Genomic DNA, 17,127 nt, shown 5'->3' on the forward strand with positions numbered 1-17,127 from the left:
TGTTAACAACTAAAGCATTATGTGCAATTTTATTTTCATTCAAAGCATTCTGCTGTCACACTGCGAACTGAATACCTGTTTTTTTATTTTGCCCGTATCTCCAAAGGTTACTTGTCATTTTTTATATCTTATAAGCATCTGGAAAAACTATTTGAAAGAAAGGCAGCTTCTCTTTAAACAACCTTTGCTTTTCCACAGCATGTGAAAAAGGCATGTAATTTCTGAAAAATTTTGATTTGCTTTCTCACATCTTTATTCTAATGACTTAAAGGGTAGAACAAACTCAAATCTTAACATTTTTTTTTTTTTGCAGTTTGCATTGTAGGTTTTGTAAATGTCGGTGAAAATCCTGGGTAATGTTGGTTGTGGGAGCAGCCATGTGCATGACAAAGCATGCTGGAATAAACAGCAATCACACAAAGCCCAATGAACCTGACTGCCATGTCTAACCGGCTCTGTCTCTTTTTCTTTCTGTCGCAAACTGTCCCTCCATCTCTCTCCCAGGCTCCTTCACCGGCAGCGCGAGCACCGAAGCCGGAAACACCACAGGAACAACAGATAATGCCGACCAGGTTTCTCCCACAATGCCTCGTGCCACAAAGAACCGAGTTTCCGGAAAACTCCGCCGATCAGCCAGCGCTATAAGCAAATCCTCCAACTGAGCTCTTCAACCCGCCCCCCAAGTGCAGCCTTTAATCTTTTCTTGAAGAACATCACACACCCAGCCGTGACTGCAAGAGTTTCTTTCTTTTTTTGGTGTTTTATTTTGTGTCATATAAACATTCAACTGGAGCATATTGCAATTTTTTATTTAAGTGGCAATCATTGATTTCATTGATACATTTCCATTTGTTGTGGGGTTTAACTGCTTAATCGAGATGGACTTGTGACTGAGCTATTTATGTTCACCCTGGTGGTTTCAGCTTAAGAGTCAGAAGCGTAGGAAGACTTGACTCAGAAGTCTTAATGCAACCTGTGATTAAAATGTCATTTTTATTCTCATTTTCTAGTGCAGTCTTGATGCACTAGAAAAAAAAAAAAACGTTCTTACTATAGTACGGAATGGATCTGCTTCACCGTTTCTGTATCATCTATTTCAAAACTTAATGTGACAAAGCACTGAATGACACAGCTGTAAATGGCATCATGCTAAAACTGCACAAGAGATTGGTATCCATTTATAAATGTGTCTGCCTTTTTTACCTCCACCTGCACCTGCCACAACCTTTCCGTGTCAAAGATAACCACTTCAGTTGGTGACAGGATGATGTTGTTGTCCTGCTCATTAGCACCAGTTTGGACCATGTTCATGGACCATCTCCCTTACACTGAAAAAGGAGAAGAGACTGATTCATGGGGAATACCTCCCCAGAATGATTTGTACTCAATGCACTACTACTCAGACTTCCTGGGCACGGAGTCCCTGCAGTATGTGCAGTCAGAGGCTTTTTAATTGTTTTGAACCCAGAGTGGACAATCAATGACGTCTTTCTGACTTTAGCTGAATGGAAATTTGTTTGAGTTTTCTTTATCACTTTTCATTTTTAAATGAATTCCGATGGATTGTGTCATGATTTGATTTATGCAACTCTGCTGGAATGAGGAAAGACTGCGTTTGTAATTGTTTTCTGATGTCGTTAACATAGGCTCATGTCCCAGTAATTGAATAAGTTCCTTCTGTCTCTTTCCTCTGCTATCAGTTTCCCTGTGCTGTGAAGTTAAAGACATCGACATTCCAATGTTCCCGAGCAACATTTTCTTTTTGCACTCACTGTCATTGATTTAACTAACATTGAATGTTTCTCTTTGTTCATGGATGTAAATTGATTTAAATTTTATTTTTCTGTTTCCTAAATGTATATAGAAAGGACTATTTGATGAGTTATTTTTGCTGTTGTGTTATGTATTCATGTGCTGTTTAGAGGAAAAGTACCGCCAGAGCCTCAGGTGAATCTTAACTACATGCACTGGCGTGCGTGCCTGCGTGCAGGCGTGCGTGGGGGCTTCTCACAGACAGTGCCTGTGTAATGTCTGTCCTCCAAGATGCTGCCCAACACCACCTCCACTCCTGATAATCAGATTTTAGTTTCTCCTCTTCAGAGTCTGAGACAAACCATGGACACCTTGCATCACATGCCCATGTTAGCAGTCTAAAACAAAGTTTTTTCCCTCCCGTGTGTCTCTAAAGGTCAGTGTCTTGTGCTTTCCACAAAAACAGATGGATTTGGGAATTGTGGGGTTCTCCGTTTAGTCTTAATAACAGGTGGTGTGCTGCTCTGTCTTTATCTGGGAATGGAATCAAGTGGCACCAACTCGTCCTGTTCCCCCTTTCCCGATGGCAATAGGAAGGGGGGGGGGTAGTTCTGGGTTTAGGTGGCATGCCAGAGCTGAACTCTAACAGCCCTATTAGCAACAGCCAGGCCAGCACTCTCACTTGTCCAACCTACCCGCTCGAGGTTGTCATGGTAGCCAGGTGTTACACACACACACACACACACACACACACACACACACACTATATACTCACACCCTCTGAGGGCTCCACCCAAGCTGCAACACTATACCCATCTGTTGCACTACTATGCCTTACTTTCCCCCATGCTCTCCTGTCATTTTTCTTCCTTCCCTCACATGTCTCCTTCTTTTGTTTGTTCATTCCCCGAGCAGAAAATGGGCAATCCAAACAGCAGAAGGATTAACAGATCCATTTTTTTTGTGTCCTTTTTTTGTGTGAAGAATGTATAGATATATATATAGTCCTGGATACCATCTATGGTTTTTATTTTTCCCCCAAAGCCACTTGAAGGAACCGCCCAGGATGCTGATCTTAAAGATTGTAGGCTTTAGATGATGTCTTTTGAAAGGGGTCTGTGCTCCCCCTTTGGTGATGTTAGTTTGGTCCAAGAAAAGGATTGTGTGTCTTATACACGTAAAGAAAATGAGCTAGTGGTATACCTAGTATGTTCTTTTCTTCTTGTTTTTGAAATCCTTGTACATTGTGTCAAACTTGAGGGCTTCAGCGCCTTCTGAATATAAATATATTAATGCCTGTAATATAATCTTTGTATAAGAGAAAGAGAGGGAAAAAAAAGCTTGAAGATTTCATCATTACTTGTCAACATATCAAACTGTTTTTAACGACCGAAGTCCTGCTATCTTTATTAGAAATGTGAAAATTGAAACATTTCATTAAATCAATTTGAAATTCTAAGTATCTTTGTCCTTTTTCCCTCTCGGTAACACATTAGCTAATTGTGTAACCTTGGATTTTGTGGAGTAGTGGGTGTGGGTTTTATCTTTGTGTGCTGACATGATAGTGCTGTTACCATGGGCTTTCTGACCCTGGCCTAGCCTTGCTCGCAGCAGCAGCAGCAGGGGTAACCTGACCCTCCTCCCATCTGTCTCCCCTGCTGCTCAGCCTTGCTTAGAGGAGGCCAGCACAATGGAACCTCACCAGGAGGTACAGGTGCAATGGTTGCAACAACTATGGGTGCCCTGCCTTGCCTGGGTCACATAAAGACGCAAGAAAAACACTTGACTGTAATTGGATCCCTAAAACTGTGTGTGCGAGAGAGGGTGAGAAAGAAGCATAATGTTACCTCATTTTCACCCGGCTCAGAGTAGTTTGCCTCAATCATTGACTCTAAGATAGTTTACAACAGAACAGGCAAGGTCTAGGTGTCCCAGTCTGACAGTCTCTGTGATTACTAGATTGTGTTGATTAATATGGAACACATGCTGCCTGGAGTCTATTGTCAAATATCTCTGTCTTGATGTATTGTTGCTGATGTCTTAAGAGGGAGTGACACTCATTTAAAAAAGTTTGCGTAATTCTTTTTGGCCTTGGACAGGTGTAAAATGAGCAGGAACAACTCTGTAGTATCAAAAGGGGGATTTTTTTTTTAATCCTGTTAGCAGATTGAGCAAGTCAACACCATCAGTGATAATGCTCTGATGTGAACTCCATGCTGACAGTATGTGTGACTAGGTCTGAAGTGACACAGTTGGAAGCTGCTTGCTAAATTACAACTGACTTAATGCTTTACAGGTTCTGGAGGTTGGATATAAAGCCAACTGAGCCCTTGTGTGTCTTAAATCAGCACAAATCGAGCTGCATGAGTTTTCCAAAGCAGACAGATGTTTTACTACTCCAGAGGTGAGTTTCATCCACCACCTCTTTGTCCTCCTGTCATGTCCTGACATGGTATTAAGAAAGGGAATTTATGATTAGGCCCAAAGTGCTTCTCTGTGGCAGCGAAACGGCGTCTATTGAGCCACTAAAGCTACGATTTACTGCGAATCCGTCTGATAAAGGGGTATCGAAGGCAAAGGTTTGGCCAGGGGGGGCTCCTGAGGTTTCTTTTTCCTGTTAAGGACGACTAAACAGATTCGCATCACTTTGGAGCGTGACCCGATCTGACCGAGACATGGTGCAGCAGAGGAGAAATCAGAAGTTAAAAGGCTTTTGAATGAAACTTTTAGGGTGTTAATTATACTATTATTTCTCTAGCTTGGTGACCTCGGCAGGGCTCGGGGACCCCACTTTGAGTGTCAACTTTAAACCACCCGATCGGCCGTAAAAGCAGGATCATAACTGCGCTTCCCTTTCTTTTGAAAGATCTGCGTGGTATAGACGGGGTTAGAGAAATATCTACATTTTTTATGAAATAAATAATTAAATTGATGTGAAATTAATAATCCATACAATACTTAAAATAAACTCGTAAGTGAATTGTAAAGATTTTTGTTGTTTAAAAGTAATTTTGAAATATCTTTTACGCACAGTTTTACGCATAGAGAATTGTTTCAATTTGGGTCCTAAAAATAAGACTACAATATATATATATATATCCTAAGTAAATCTGTTCTACATGTATTCATTTCCATGTCATCTTGGCATGCCATTTATGTAGCCTAATGGAAATTATTTGTTGTCAGCCAAATACTTCCCAGAAGAGAAATAATTGCAGACACACATCATGGACAGTCACGATTTAACGAGTGTATAGTTAAAAAAAAACACTCAAATAAGTTCACTAAAATAATTAATGTCAGTATAAACTTCTTCCAGAAATATGGGGATTTTCGTTCAGAAATAAAGTTCATTACCGTAGTGTACTTTTTTCACTCTATCTGAACAAGTATAACCACCTTGAGTAGCGTGTCCTTTTGAAAATATTTTTATTTCGATAGACAACAACGATATACACATACAATCAAAGCGCTATAAAAGCCAACATTTAAGAAAAATAACTTGTCCTTAAAAAAGATTGCATCTAAGGTAAGAGCTTTACGTTTTTTTTCTTTTTACAAGAGCTGTGGAGATTGAAGATTAAAACCCGATCCATGATAATTATCACAACTCGTGAATTGGACCCAAAAGAAGAAAAAAAACAACATTTTGGCTATACGACATGTAAACTGCCAGAACGATTCACAGAAGAAATCACAACAAACACAACAATAACTTACATAAAATAATTAGAATAAATAAATAAATAAACATATGATGAAAAATATTGCAACAATCTTCAATAATAATAATAATAAAATATGTGCCAGCATTCAAAATTAAACAGTCTATGTTGACTTTTTTAAGGCAGTTATACAGCGGGATTTGGATGTGTATGTATAGGCTACTGTATGCCGGACTAGGCTTATCTGTATACTAAAGGCATTTGTGGTTCTACTAAACAGGGAATGCTTCAGTCACTCTCTTTGTTCCCACCAATACAAAGTTGATAAGTTCTGTCATTCACAAACTAGCGTAAAGCTACAGTGATGGAGCCATCACGGTCGGTGAAAAGTCAAAAGGCTTTGATGGGGAAAAGGATTTCTGAGAATTTTAAGACATTTCTTAGGTCTAGAAGCTATCATTGAACACGTGCTGTCCTAGAAAAATACCCTTTAACAGTAAACTAACGCTTTGTATTCTTTTTTTTTTCTTGATAAACTAATTTGAGAAAGAAAAACTCAAAATAGGCCTATATGTAATTCAAATATAGAGAGAAGCATTCAACAATCACTGATTGGCATGGAAAAGACACCTCATTAAACACCACTTAAACATCAAACCGCCCTGCCTTTCATTGGCCTAAAGTTATGGCAGAGAGCATCACAAACTCTTTCATTTTTTTTTCTTTTTTTTTTTTAACCCCAGAGCCACTTTTTTGTTTCTCATGTTTTTCATTTTTCCCCCCAAAGGCACGAGTTAGGTGTTGTCTTTAGCAGGCGGGGCGCACCGGCATTTGGAGCAGGATCACCTGCCTGTTCTCCGAGGGGTGGCACTTGTTTATGTGCCTGGTGAGCCCCGGCGAGCTGTAGAGAGTGGCGGGGCAGTATTTGCACGGGTAAATCTGGGATGAGTGCATGAGGCGCAGGTGTCTCTCCTGGCCGGCCCTGCTGGTGAAACTCTCCCCGCACACCGGGCACAGCAGGCAGTCCACCGGGCTCAGGTTGAGAGGGCTTTGGTTTGAGGCTTCCTCTGAGGATGATGATGATGCTGAGGAGGAGGAGGCGGGTAAGACCGGAGCCTGCTCTGCCGGGCGGTCGCCGGTTTGAAACCCCTGCTCCTCAAGCACTTTCTTTTGCAAGGCCTGGTGTGCCATGATGTGTTTTCTTAGGTATGCCTGTCGCTTAAACCTCTTCCCACAATACTGGCAGTCATATGAGCCATCTTCAGAGCCCGACTCGGACAGACCTGGACTCGGGGTGTCTCTGTCACTCATGTCTTTGGCTTCGTCGGAGACGGATTTGACACCTAGCGGTGGCATTTTGGCCATTTCAGGTTTGATGCCCTGTGCCGGTGGCATCACCGGTGCCCCGGTGGTCCGGGGTTTGTGCCAGCGGCGATGAGAGGCGAGGTTGGCTGGGCAGCTGAACATCTTATCGCATTCGGGACACCGGTACTCGACCCTGACGATGCGGGAGCACTTGTGCTGAGCTAGAGAGAAGGGATCCGCATACGCCTCCTTGCACAGCTGACACACAAACTCCCCTAGAGGCTTGTTTCCTCCGGAGGACGGCGCCCTCGGCTTCATCTCCACCGGCCCCTCTTTTATTTTGAGACCAAGCACGGGAGAAGTCGTCATCTCGTCTTCAAAGTTGAGTTTTCTAATGGCTTTGGGTTTCTTGGAGGCGGGTTTAGATTTGCGCTCTGTACCGTCAGCTGCGGGCCTTTTGGTGGCGACACGGTTGCTTGGTCCCGGAAGGCTGCTGGTGGTGGTGCCGCTGCGGCTGCTGTTGCTGGTGCCGATTTTCAGGTCGACCGGGGCGTACAGGAGGTGGTCCAGGCCGGAGAGGGAGGCAGGTGTCGGGAATGATTCGGCAGAAATAGGCGAGCCCAAATTGAAACTTCGCTCAAAATATCCCCTGTCGTGCTCCTTGCTGATGGGCCGGGTGGGGCTGTAGAGGGCTTGGCACACCGCCTCTGGGTTGCCGAACTGTATCGGCTTCTCCAGTCTTGGCACCGGCGCGTCAGCTGCTGTGAAATCCGGCGATGCTGCGGCGCGGTCCGGACTGGACGCCACGGACATCGGCCGGGAGGGGTCCACATAACTCGGCAAGGCAGCTGGGATGGGTGGCTCCTGGAGGTCATCTTCGTCTGACCGAGTCCTGTAGGAAACATGTGCAGATTTCTTGTTTCTTTTTACCAGGAATCCTTTGGGCATCTTGGCGAGTAACAGTGGAAAGGCACTTTGGGGAGGTGGATGAAGTCTCGAGTATCCAGGTTTGTTAAAAATATGGCAACACTAGAAGCTTATGGGACTTTATCTCCCCAGTATATCGATTCTTCTGTTGCTGAAATGTTTTCGTCTCCAAGGCATAGCTCCACTCTTTTTATGCCGGAATGATGCTATTGTTCTCGCCCCCCCTGTTGCAGCATCCCCGACCAATCGGATGAAACCAAGATCCCAGTGGATTTGATTGTGGGAGGGCTTAGAGTCTGGGTTTGGTGGATTTCGTTGGAGGATGTGCAGATAGCTTAGCAGATGTACTGGCGGTTTATTACATTAATGTGTCCGCTCAGCCCCTCCCCGACAGAGGCACACGCCAGGACCCTCCTCTTTTTACGGTCTGATGGGCCCCTATACAAATGCACACGTGCCACGGCTTTGTGGCTCTCCTCTGGGGGCCCCGGAGCTGCCAAAAGGAAATGTCCATCACTGCCACAATCATCGCAATTTAGAATTAAGACGGGGATGAGACAAACTTGGTTAAATACAAACCAAAAGCTGTGTTTCTTTCAATTTCTGCTGTGATGTTGCTCAAAGAAGCAATTCATATAATAGACACAATTGTAAGACCAGATTCTCTCAATTCAGTGTTTCAGGTTGTTTTTACTCCACACGGTTTACAGTTGTTTATTTTCTCTATCCATGCTCCTCTTTTACGCAAGACCTTTGCGCACATTACGCAGGCTTTCCAACAAACCAAATAACCCCGAATTTATAGACTTTATTTTATTATGTCTTAAATAAGCACTATAGAGGGAGTGTTTCTTTATTTTAGGGCACGTGTCTGTCTCGGTAGTTTAACTCGACATATAAATCAGACATCTCGCTGCATACATAAGTAATAAGTAGGCCCTCTGGTCTTTGTGCACAATAGCCACGTCTGCCCGTGCTTGGATATCCCTGTGTTTTTTTTTCTTCTCTTTTTTTCGTTTGAAAGGCAAATTGACCTCTTAACTGTGAAACGGGACTCACGGCCAATCTGGCCCACAGCTAGACGCGTGCTGGGCGGAATCAGTGCTCCTGACAAAAGAAGGCCGCAGTCAAGGCTTGTGCTACAAAATGCTGCACAGATATCCAAAGCTAAAATGAAGCTGCTGTTGTTGCTGGATAAAGTGGAGAACTGTTGTTTGTACAAATACGTGTTTTCAGAATGTTAATTGTTGATTGGCGGGATTATTCTGCTAAAAGAAGCGTATATCCTAAAGTTTAAGATTTAAGTTCGCATTGAATCCAATAGTTAAACAAGTAAATATAATGTGTGGTTCTTAAAACAAAACTCTGTTACAATAATACTGTTGTATTATGTGCAGCCTCCTGTGTCCCTAACAAAGACAACTTTTTTTTCCGACAAATACATGTGCCTTATTTTCTTCATCAGCTCCCCTATGGTTTCTGTGCATAGGCTACCTATGGTAGCTATGGTTTTTTTCACTTTACAACAGCGAAATGTAGGCTGTAGTGCGCCACTTGGCAGAGAGTACATTCTTTTTCCTTTCAGTCGGCAGACCAGGGAGGAATTAATCTCCATCGTCGTACATTGTTCCCCTCATTTGCATAAAGCTGCAGTATGACCAAGTCAAATAATTACACAATCGGAGCTGAGCCGCAGGCCTGCGCCTTTTTTTCAATAGGCCTCTGTGTGCCGGTGCCTTCTCACCTGCCTGAAAGCACGCCGTTATTTAGGTTGCATGGGTTAAATGGCACACTTGCTAAAACTAGGAAAAAATATGTTTAAAGTAAAAAAAAAAAAAAGAAAAAAAAAAAAAAAGATGTTTTAAAGTTTGAAAAAAGTTTTAAATCGTTCTAAAGATATCAAACTAGATAGAAACTCTTCAATGTTTTAATTAAGTGACTAAGTTTAAACATATTTAAACTTAGTCACTTAATTCGTCAGACAAAACCCTGACGAACTTCCGGCAAATTTGAGATTTGCTCTGCAAGTCTCGGTTACAACTGAGAAGGGTCTGGTGTCAACCAGGCTACTAAAATCATATTTTCCTGTAAGTGTGTACTGTTGCTACGTTTTTATCTTGTTTAGTTTCCCGTGGCTTCACCGACTCGCCTATACTCTTTTATATTTGCTCTAAAATATAAATATGTTCCTAACTTTTTTTTATTGAGTGGGTCTCGTGTTTGCCGCCTCTGCTCTGTTACTTGTTGTTCTTTCAGTCTGCAAATCTGTTAGTCGTGCTTTGTTGGGACTCGCGCTTTGATGGCATTTTAACGAGTTCCTCTTTCCCCCGTGATAATTTCTGTGGAGCGCGTGGGCTGGTCTTGGCTATACCGACGCATGCGCGTGTTTGATCAGTGGCGCGTGCTGCCCTGGAAGACGGGAAGCTGGGCGCCTAATTAGCATACAGCTGCAGTTGCTTTAATGCAGGCTCAACTTCAGCCTCTAAACCTTATGGCATGCTGGAGGATTTAAAATGTTGCTCTCATTTTTCTCCTGCCTGTAGGCCATGCTGTAAATCGAATTAGTTAGATTATATGATAACAGTAGAACATGTTTTAAAAGCTTCTATGTGGTGTAAAATCATGTTTCTTTACAGCAGGCCTACATTTGTCCAGCTTTCTGCAAATAGTCACTTTAAAAAGATGCCTCAGCTGTTGTAGGCCTGATCGTTCATTGATTAACTGTATAACCAGAAGACTCATCAGTTTCTGAGGTTCTGGCATCAGAGTCAGTTCTTACTTCATTGCACCACCTACAGGAGGAATAATTATTGCTGAGAACACAGAAACGTTTACCTCCAGTATCCAAAGCATTGCACTCAGATTTCTTCGCAGGCATCTCACCATGCTGTTTCTGTCAAACATTAACAGAGTTACCCAGGGAGCTGTGGAGCAGTTTGGTTATTTCACAAAAATTAGATTACCCTCAAGCTCGCCACAGATATACAGAAACCTCCTGTACTACCCAGATGAATGATTGCCTCCATTTGCTTTGCCAACCCAAGCCAATTTGAAAGTGCAATAGGACATGACTGTAATTGGGGCTCACTACATGGCCACCTTCAATGCATTGTCAATCAATTATTGTAATGGATTAGCTGAGGTCCTATTCTGGCTGGTTGTAATCTGATAGAGGGCTCTTTCAGCACCATGGAGAGAGCCAGCGAGGGACCCAGATTTAATCAGGCTGGCTGTGGAACACAGCACAGCCTCGGCTCTAGCCTTTGTCCCTGAAACAGAGCAGGCATGCACCAACAAGAGGACAATGACACAGTAGAACAAAAGTACCAGAGTGTAATGAAGTGATTAGTTTTTTTAAAAAATTTGGGTCTATATGGGCTTGTCCGAAACACATTTAAACTATTTCTACAGAAAGATGATGGCTCACTTCCTGTTGATTCTCTTCTCTTCTATCCTATTCTATTCTTTTTAGTTGCTCTATTGCAGTGAGTTAGTGAGCACAACTCACTGCTTGGCCTTTTAATACATTTTCATGTCATTTCTAAAGAAAGGAACATTTTCAGTACAGTCACAGAAAGTGTATGGAACTTAAATCAAGATACTACAGAGTCAGGAGGTTTTCTGCTTCATCATGTGTTTTCAGAGGGAAAACAATAAAGACAGAGTTCCCTGCCATGTATTTAATTAACTGCGTGCCACTGTTTGGGTCACACATTCTTGATTTGAGGTGTTTCTCATGGATAACCTGGAAAACCATCTGTCAGCAGTCTCAGAGGAGTCAACATGTCACTGTAAAGCAACAGTCATCCAGTACTTATGGCAACAATAGTAAAAGGTTTGTATCAAGCCTCTAGAAAAGAAGTCAGATTGTAGCATCCAAAAGATCAATTGGGGGGAATTGCTTGTTTGGACATGAGAGCAACACAGAGGTCACTGTCTAGACTTTAAAGTGTACTTTAGACAGATGCCCATGAGACCAGGTTACTGTGAAAAGCCCCGTAAAGTGGTGGAGCTCTGAGCTTAAGACTAATGGACCTCGGTGTTGACCGGGAATGTCCCTGATGTCATCTGTACTATTGACAATGATGCTGATGGCTCAATGAGGACAGATGCTTTAATGTAATTTCTGGAGAGGTTCTTTGGTGCTGCTGGCTAATAAAATCGTCTTTTTGCAATACTATATCCTGCAGTTCATCTTCAAATCCACTGCAAAATAAGTATCAAATGCCATTTAAGCAATTTATCAAGGCAAAAAAGGTTTGCTAATGACTTCAGGGAAAACCATAGAAGCTTGTATTGTTCATATCGAATGTTATGTGTGCACAGATGTGAACAAATGCTTCAATGGGACAACGCCAGATTTTCTTTTCTCGTATAGAGCCTAGTCTTCCTGCATATCAGGCATATCAGTAGCTGCTGAAGTCCCAGGGGCATGTTTAGCTCTAATTAACTCATCAAAAACATCAGAGTGTCTCTCAATAATCTCCGCAGTCCATTGGTTGTTTGGGGTGGAGTCCCCTGTCAGAAAGCATGCCCTGGAATGTTAAACACTAATTCACCTCTGGGCTGTGTAGGTGGATAAAGTGATTGTTCTATCTGGGAGCTGATTAAAACAGCTCTGGCCTGCATCTCCCCTCTGCGTTCACCTCTGACATCCACCACATTCATTTCTGTATTCATGAGCGGATGAGAAAGCACAGGCAGAGCTGCTGCCGTATTACAGATAATAAGGCCAGCAGGCACCACATTCGCTGCCACAGGTTTGCCCCTATCCCTGCTCATTCAATTACTTCACAAGAGTCCTCTGAGGCACAGCTGCACTATGGGGGTGAAGAGGAGTAAATTGAGGTACATTCATGTAGACACACACAAAAGCACGCACACACCTCACAGATACAAAGAAGTGAAGGAGGCACACACGCCCTGTAGCAAGAGAAGCCAGCATATAAAGGATTTTACTGACAGGCATTTGGATTAGCAGCAATACATTGCTCACACAACTGGACAACAAAAAAGGTCCATCCTCTGTTGCTCACTGGCTACCTGAAGATTGTAATGATATTGATAATGACTCCATGTAAGAAAAATGAAATCAGGGCCATTGCTCATAGACTCCATATATGAGGTCACCATTATCTTGATGAAAGTGTAGACAGCAGCTGCATCATCTTGGAGCATGAACGATGGACTCTGGCAGACCTAATGGGCCATATCCTTTATCTATTGACATATGGAGCTACACAGTGGTCATCTTTCTTATAACCTTTAACTATTAGTCAGCTTATCTCACTTATTCATACATAAGATGCATTGGACTTGTGTAGAAATCTGTTAATATATAACCATCCTGTTTCCTGAATTAATATTCACAATGTTGTATTTTAAACACTAGCTCTAAATGTGGAAGGTCTGAGGAAGTTTGTCTACGGAGTGTGAGCTCTCTGGAGGAGACTGGTTGCTGTCCATGGTGCTTAACTTCTGCGCTTGAGTTTACAGTGGCAGCTGCCTCGTAGTACCTCGGGCTCTATAAAACACACACAGGGCCAGTGGGAAATAAAAAATGGTGCCCCGTTAGTGGCTTTAAAAGCCAAAGTCATGATATTCTGTCATTCGTACTCTTAGCTGAGTGGAACCTTGAAATAAGTTAGTTTTAACATGATGTTGACCATTTTTTTTAGTAATTATTTGTTTTATTTAAAAATTAAAAGAATGGTTCCATTTGAGGAAATACGCTTATTTGCTTTCTTGCCAAGAGTTGGAGAAAACCACTACCACTTGCATGCCTATATGCAGCAGCTTAGCTTAGCTTAGCACAAATACTGGTAACAGTGCCTGAACAAAGGCCAGCACTGGTAAAAATATACCACCACCAGCACCTTAAAAGCACATAAATGAACACTTTCTCATTATCTTGTCATTTAATTAGTTCATTCATATATTATATGTAATTTCTTCCTGCTGAAGTTGTGGCTTTTGCCCATAGAGATACAAGTGTCCGAGAAATGTATGAAGAATGTGGGGCTCAAGTATGTAAGTACATCCTTAATATGTGTACATTAGGAGAAGAACCTTTTCTTGGCCTTTGACTTTGGGATGCCGCATTTTCCAAACAAAGAATTCCCAGAGTTGGCATGCTCTTCATTAGATGGCATAATTTGCATTCTCTTATAATTGTGCTGCTTCTTTGATTATTAAATAATCACCCTAATTAGGGAGCATAATAGGGTTAATCAGACTCTGCTCATCACACTTATTATTATTCCTGCAAAAAAATGAAGGAAAAAGATACAGTACTTGATTAATTATATCAGCCTTTTCATCAGCTGGGCTACCGTTCCCCCCTCTGAAATTAATATCATGTTGTAAATGGAAGGAAGGAGCTGGCCGGACACAGACAGATGAAAGATTTCACTCAAATTAATTAAGCACTAATTATGCGGTGGGAGTTGGGAGCAGTTTGCATAATGAGCTCTATCAAAAGAGATCAGTCATGGAGAGGGGCTGTAGAGTTTCTATACAGCCTTCTGATGATACACAGACACCACTGCACATCATGAAGAGGGCTTGCAGAGAAGTGGGAAGAGGGTTAAAGCACGTTGAGGCTTGAGTTGTGAGGTTGAGGAGTGTTTTGTTGGGTTTGTCAACATGCTGTGAACCGGAAGCTTCCAGACTTGGCATGTTGTGTGCCACAAATGTGGATTATTTCAGTCTCACTTAAAGATATTACACCAGTCCTGGGGCTGGTTGTTTTTTATTCTCCTCTCAGCTTAAGCATCAGATAATGAATTCCCTGCTCCAGCAAGAGGCAATAAGAACAGAATGTACCTCTAAATTTGAGCTAATCACAAACAACCTGCAGCCACACTCCAGGGAGCTTTAAAGACCCTAATCACCTCTCACTCCAATTCTTGTGGTGTTCAGTTATTGTTGATCAGGGACTATACTGTGGCTATCTATCTAGACAATGGGAAAAGGGATTAAACAGAAAGAAACTCTCTATGTCTTAATCGCCTGTTTAATCACAGCTACACAGTGGCTGTGATTATGTGTAGTGTATGGAGTTGAGTTACTTGAACTGATTTGTGCCACAGCAGCAGCAATCATGCATAGGCTAATCAGGGTGCACAGCCCGGCACTGCCCTTCAAGGTCTCCGAGTGGATTACAAAGACTATGATTAGTTAATCAAATGAAGAACCCAATGTCCTTTCTTTATTTGTGTATACACCTTATCTAAATGGAAATTGTATAGCTGAGGCACTTCCAGAAGGACACATCTACATGTGAATGATCCTCCTTGAGCCCTTGGCAGCGAATACAGAATAAGATCTTTCACTCCCAATCATTGTGTTATGGCATTGTGGAGACTTTTTCGTGTCTGAATGATATTTGTTGTCAATGCTCATGTGAATGATGCAATCACTTAGTCTGTTGTGAAGTAAATCAGGAAGCACTAGACAGCAACTCTTCAAACACACATGATGATGTGAGGCAGAATGTCAAGATTGTATTATTTTGAGAGTGGAGAAAAAGGGGAAGCAGACAAGCTGTAGTAGTAAGGCAGCTTATTGATATATATAAAAGATATATATAAAAATATGATCAAATCTGCAAAATGTCGGTGTACATGTATCTGTGTATATGTACTAAGTGGTTCCATAGTAAACGTTTTTGGTCCTACATTTTTGTAGGCTACATATACTGCCCCCTTAACGTTTCAATAAGCTATTTAACAGCGTTCATTAGGGTTTGTTATGTTAATTACAATTTATTCGTTGTATGTATTTAAACAGCGTTTAACAAATACACCTCATTTTAATAACCTTGAGTAACATAATACAAATGAGAAATGAGAGATAACCCAGAATCCAGCTTCGTTTGCTTAATAGTCTGGCTAATTTCAGCTAGCATGAACATTAGCCAAGCTACTTACTTGAAATAAAACATCTTCTAAAAAGAATTGAGAAAAGGCATACTCATGGCATGACTACACTTTCAATGTTGTATTGTCTACTGTTCTATGCTGCTTGGTGACCCAACTAGTTTTTTTAACGTTAAAATTAGCTTTTCAGTGGACGGTAAGAATTGGCTAGCTTACGATTAGCTTGTTAGACAGTTTGACATTTAATGGACATCTAGCTGACACGTTGGGCATAATTTCAATCATTTGTGTTTCTTATGTTGAAATTCCCATGCTAAGATGATTGAAGTGCAGAGATGTCTGAATAAAAGAGTGCTATCATCTTGGGTTATCCAAAATTGTATTATCGCATGCTGCCTCAGCACAATTCTCTAGCTTTCCTCTCCAGTAGCCTATAAACATAAAAGATTCTATTTTCAGTAAAAATCTATTGAACCTTTTTGTGGCTAAAGTTTTGAGGGGATAGACCCTTATAGACTTTTAATAAGTAGCAGCAGACAACACATTGATATGCCCCATACATTTAGCCTCATAAGAAGCCATCACTCAGAAATGTGGCCTGAATTACATTTAGATGGATTTAAACTTTATTATAAAGTCATTTAGCATCAAAGCAAACCTTTCTACACCACACGTCCCTCTGGTAGACATGCTGTTAGACTTGTGACTGTTGTTCCTAAACAGAAAATAATTTCTCTCCATTGCTTTGTGATAACTTCCTTCCAGGGGCGGCAGACTTGACCTGCTCACTCCTCCTAGAATCACCTCTATTATTTGTCCGGGACAGCAGCCCTTTGGAGGGTGGGGGGGCTCTCTGAAAGGTACAGGGTCATGGATGTCCCAATCCATCTCTGTCTGCCAAGCGATTGATTGTGATTTAGTGCGTGGGGCCTGAGATGGTGGGGTTCCATTCTGAAGAGCGATAGGTGGGAACCCTTTGACTCCCAGCACATGGCAAGCAGAAGCAGGGCTATGGTGAGGTGTCAGAGGCAGCTGGTGGGGGTAACTGGGGTGGATCTGGCGGTTGGATGGAGTCAATGGGGGGTGTTGCATGGATCACAAGATAGAAGGTGTCAGAGATCCAGGACAAAGCCCCCCAACCAACCGCCTGAGTCTATCACTTAGCCCATCCATCACCCATCCAGCTTTGTGGTTAGCATTAACGGTTGCTAGCTAATCATTTCATCATCAGGGAGATAATGGAGATGACAGGGAAAACAGAGTAGCAGCAAGGCCGCACCAGTAGTATAAGGCCATACAGAAGTGGCTTTATGCCAGCTGGATGAAATATGTAGAGATTTCCCTTGACTCCTGACTCATATGTGAATGATGTCAAATAGATCCTTGCATTCAAGGTTTACTTCTCGGAGGTACAGGCTTGGTGATGAACATTAACATCAGTTAATGGTTACACATGAGTGTACCATCGAGCTGGCTTCATGCTTTGGAACAGATTTGTTTCTCTTCGTTAACTGTGAATGAAACCACCATAAATCTAAGGGGAGTTTCCCCATATTGGGCTCTGAGAAACTCAGAGGAGATATCTGCCCTGATTAGGA

The 17,127-nt window shown here is 42.1% G+C and overlaps 2 protein-coding genes across 9 annotated transcripts in view; one reads left to right on the plus strand and one right to left on the minus strand.

The window, feature by feature from the left end:
- ralgapa2 (Ral GTPase activating protein catalytic subunit alpha 2) overlaps positions 1-4,146 on the plus strand; it is a 114,098-nt gene extending 109,952 nt beyond the window's left edge. For 7 of the 8 annotated variants that reach the window (XM_035994937.1, XM_031288614.2, XM_035994941.1 and 4 more), the window contains one exon: positions 505-3,211. Coding sequence is in view for 6 of the 8 variants with exons in the window: in XM_031288614.2 (XP_031144474.2) it covers positions 505-662 (158 nt within the window). In the remaining 2 variants the exon portion in view is untranslated. Of the gene's footprint in view, positions 1-504; positions 3,212-4,048 lie in introns of those variants that run through there. The other variant, XM_035994939.1, reaches the window with a different exon arrangement.
- Positions 4,147-5,164: 1,018 nt separating this feature from the next.
- insm1b (insulinoma-associated 1b) lies at positions 5,165-8,035 on the minus strand. The gene has a single exon (XM_031288619.2). It carries the CDS (start codon positions 7,668-7,670, stop codon positions 6,225-6,227), a length of 1,446 nt encoding a protein of 481 aa, XP_031144479.1. The 5' UTR covers positions 7,671-8,035; the 3' UTR covers positions 5,165-6,224.
- Between the last annotated feature and the right edge of the window lie 9,092 nt (positions 8,036-17,127).

Source organism: Sander lucioperca, chromosome 18 (assembly GCF_008315115.2).
Source record: "Sander lucioperca isolate FBNREF2018 chromosome 18, SLUC_FBN_1.2, whole genome shotgun sequence".
NCBI classification, from domain to species: domain Eukaryota; kingdom Metazoa; phylum Chordata; class Actinopteri; order Perciformes; family Percidae; genus Sander; species Sander lucioperca.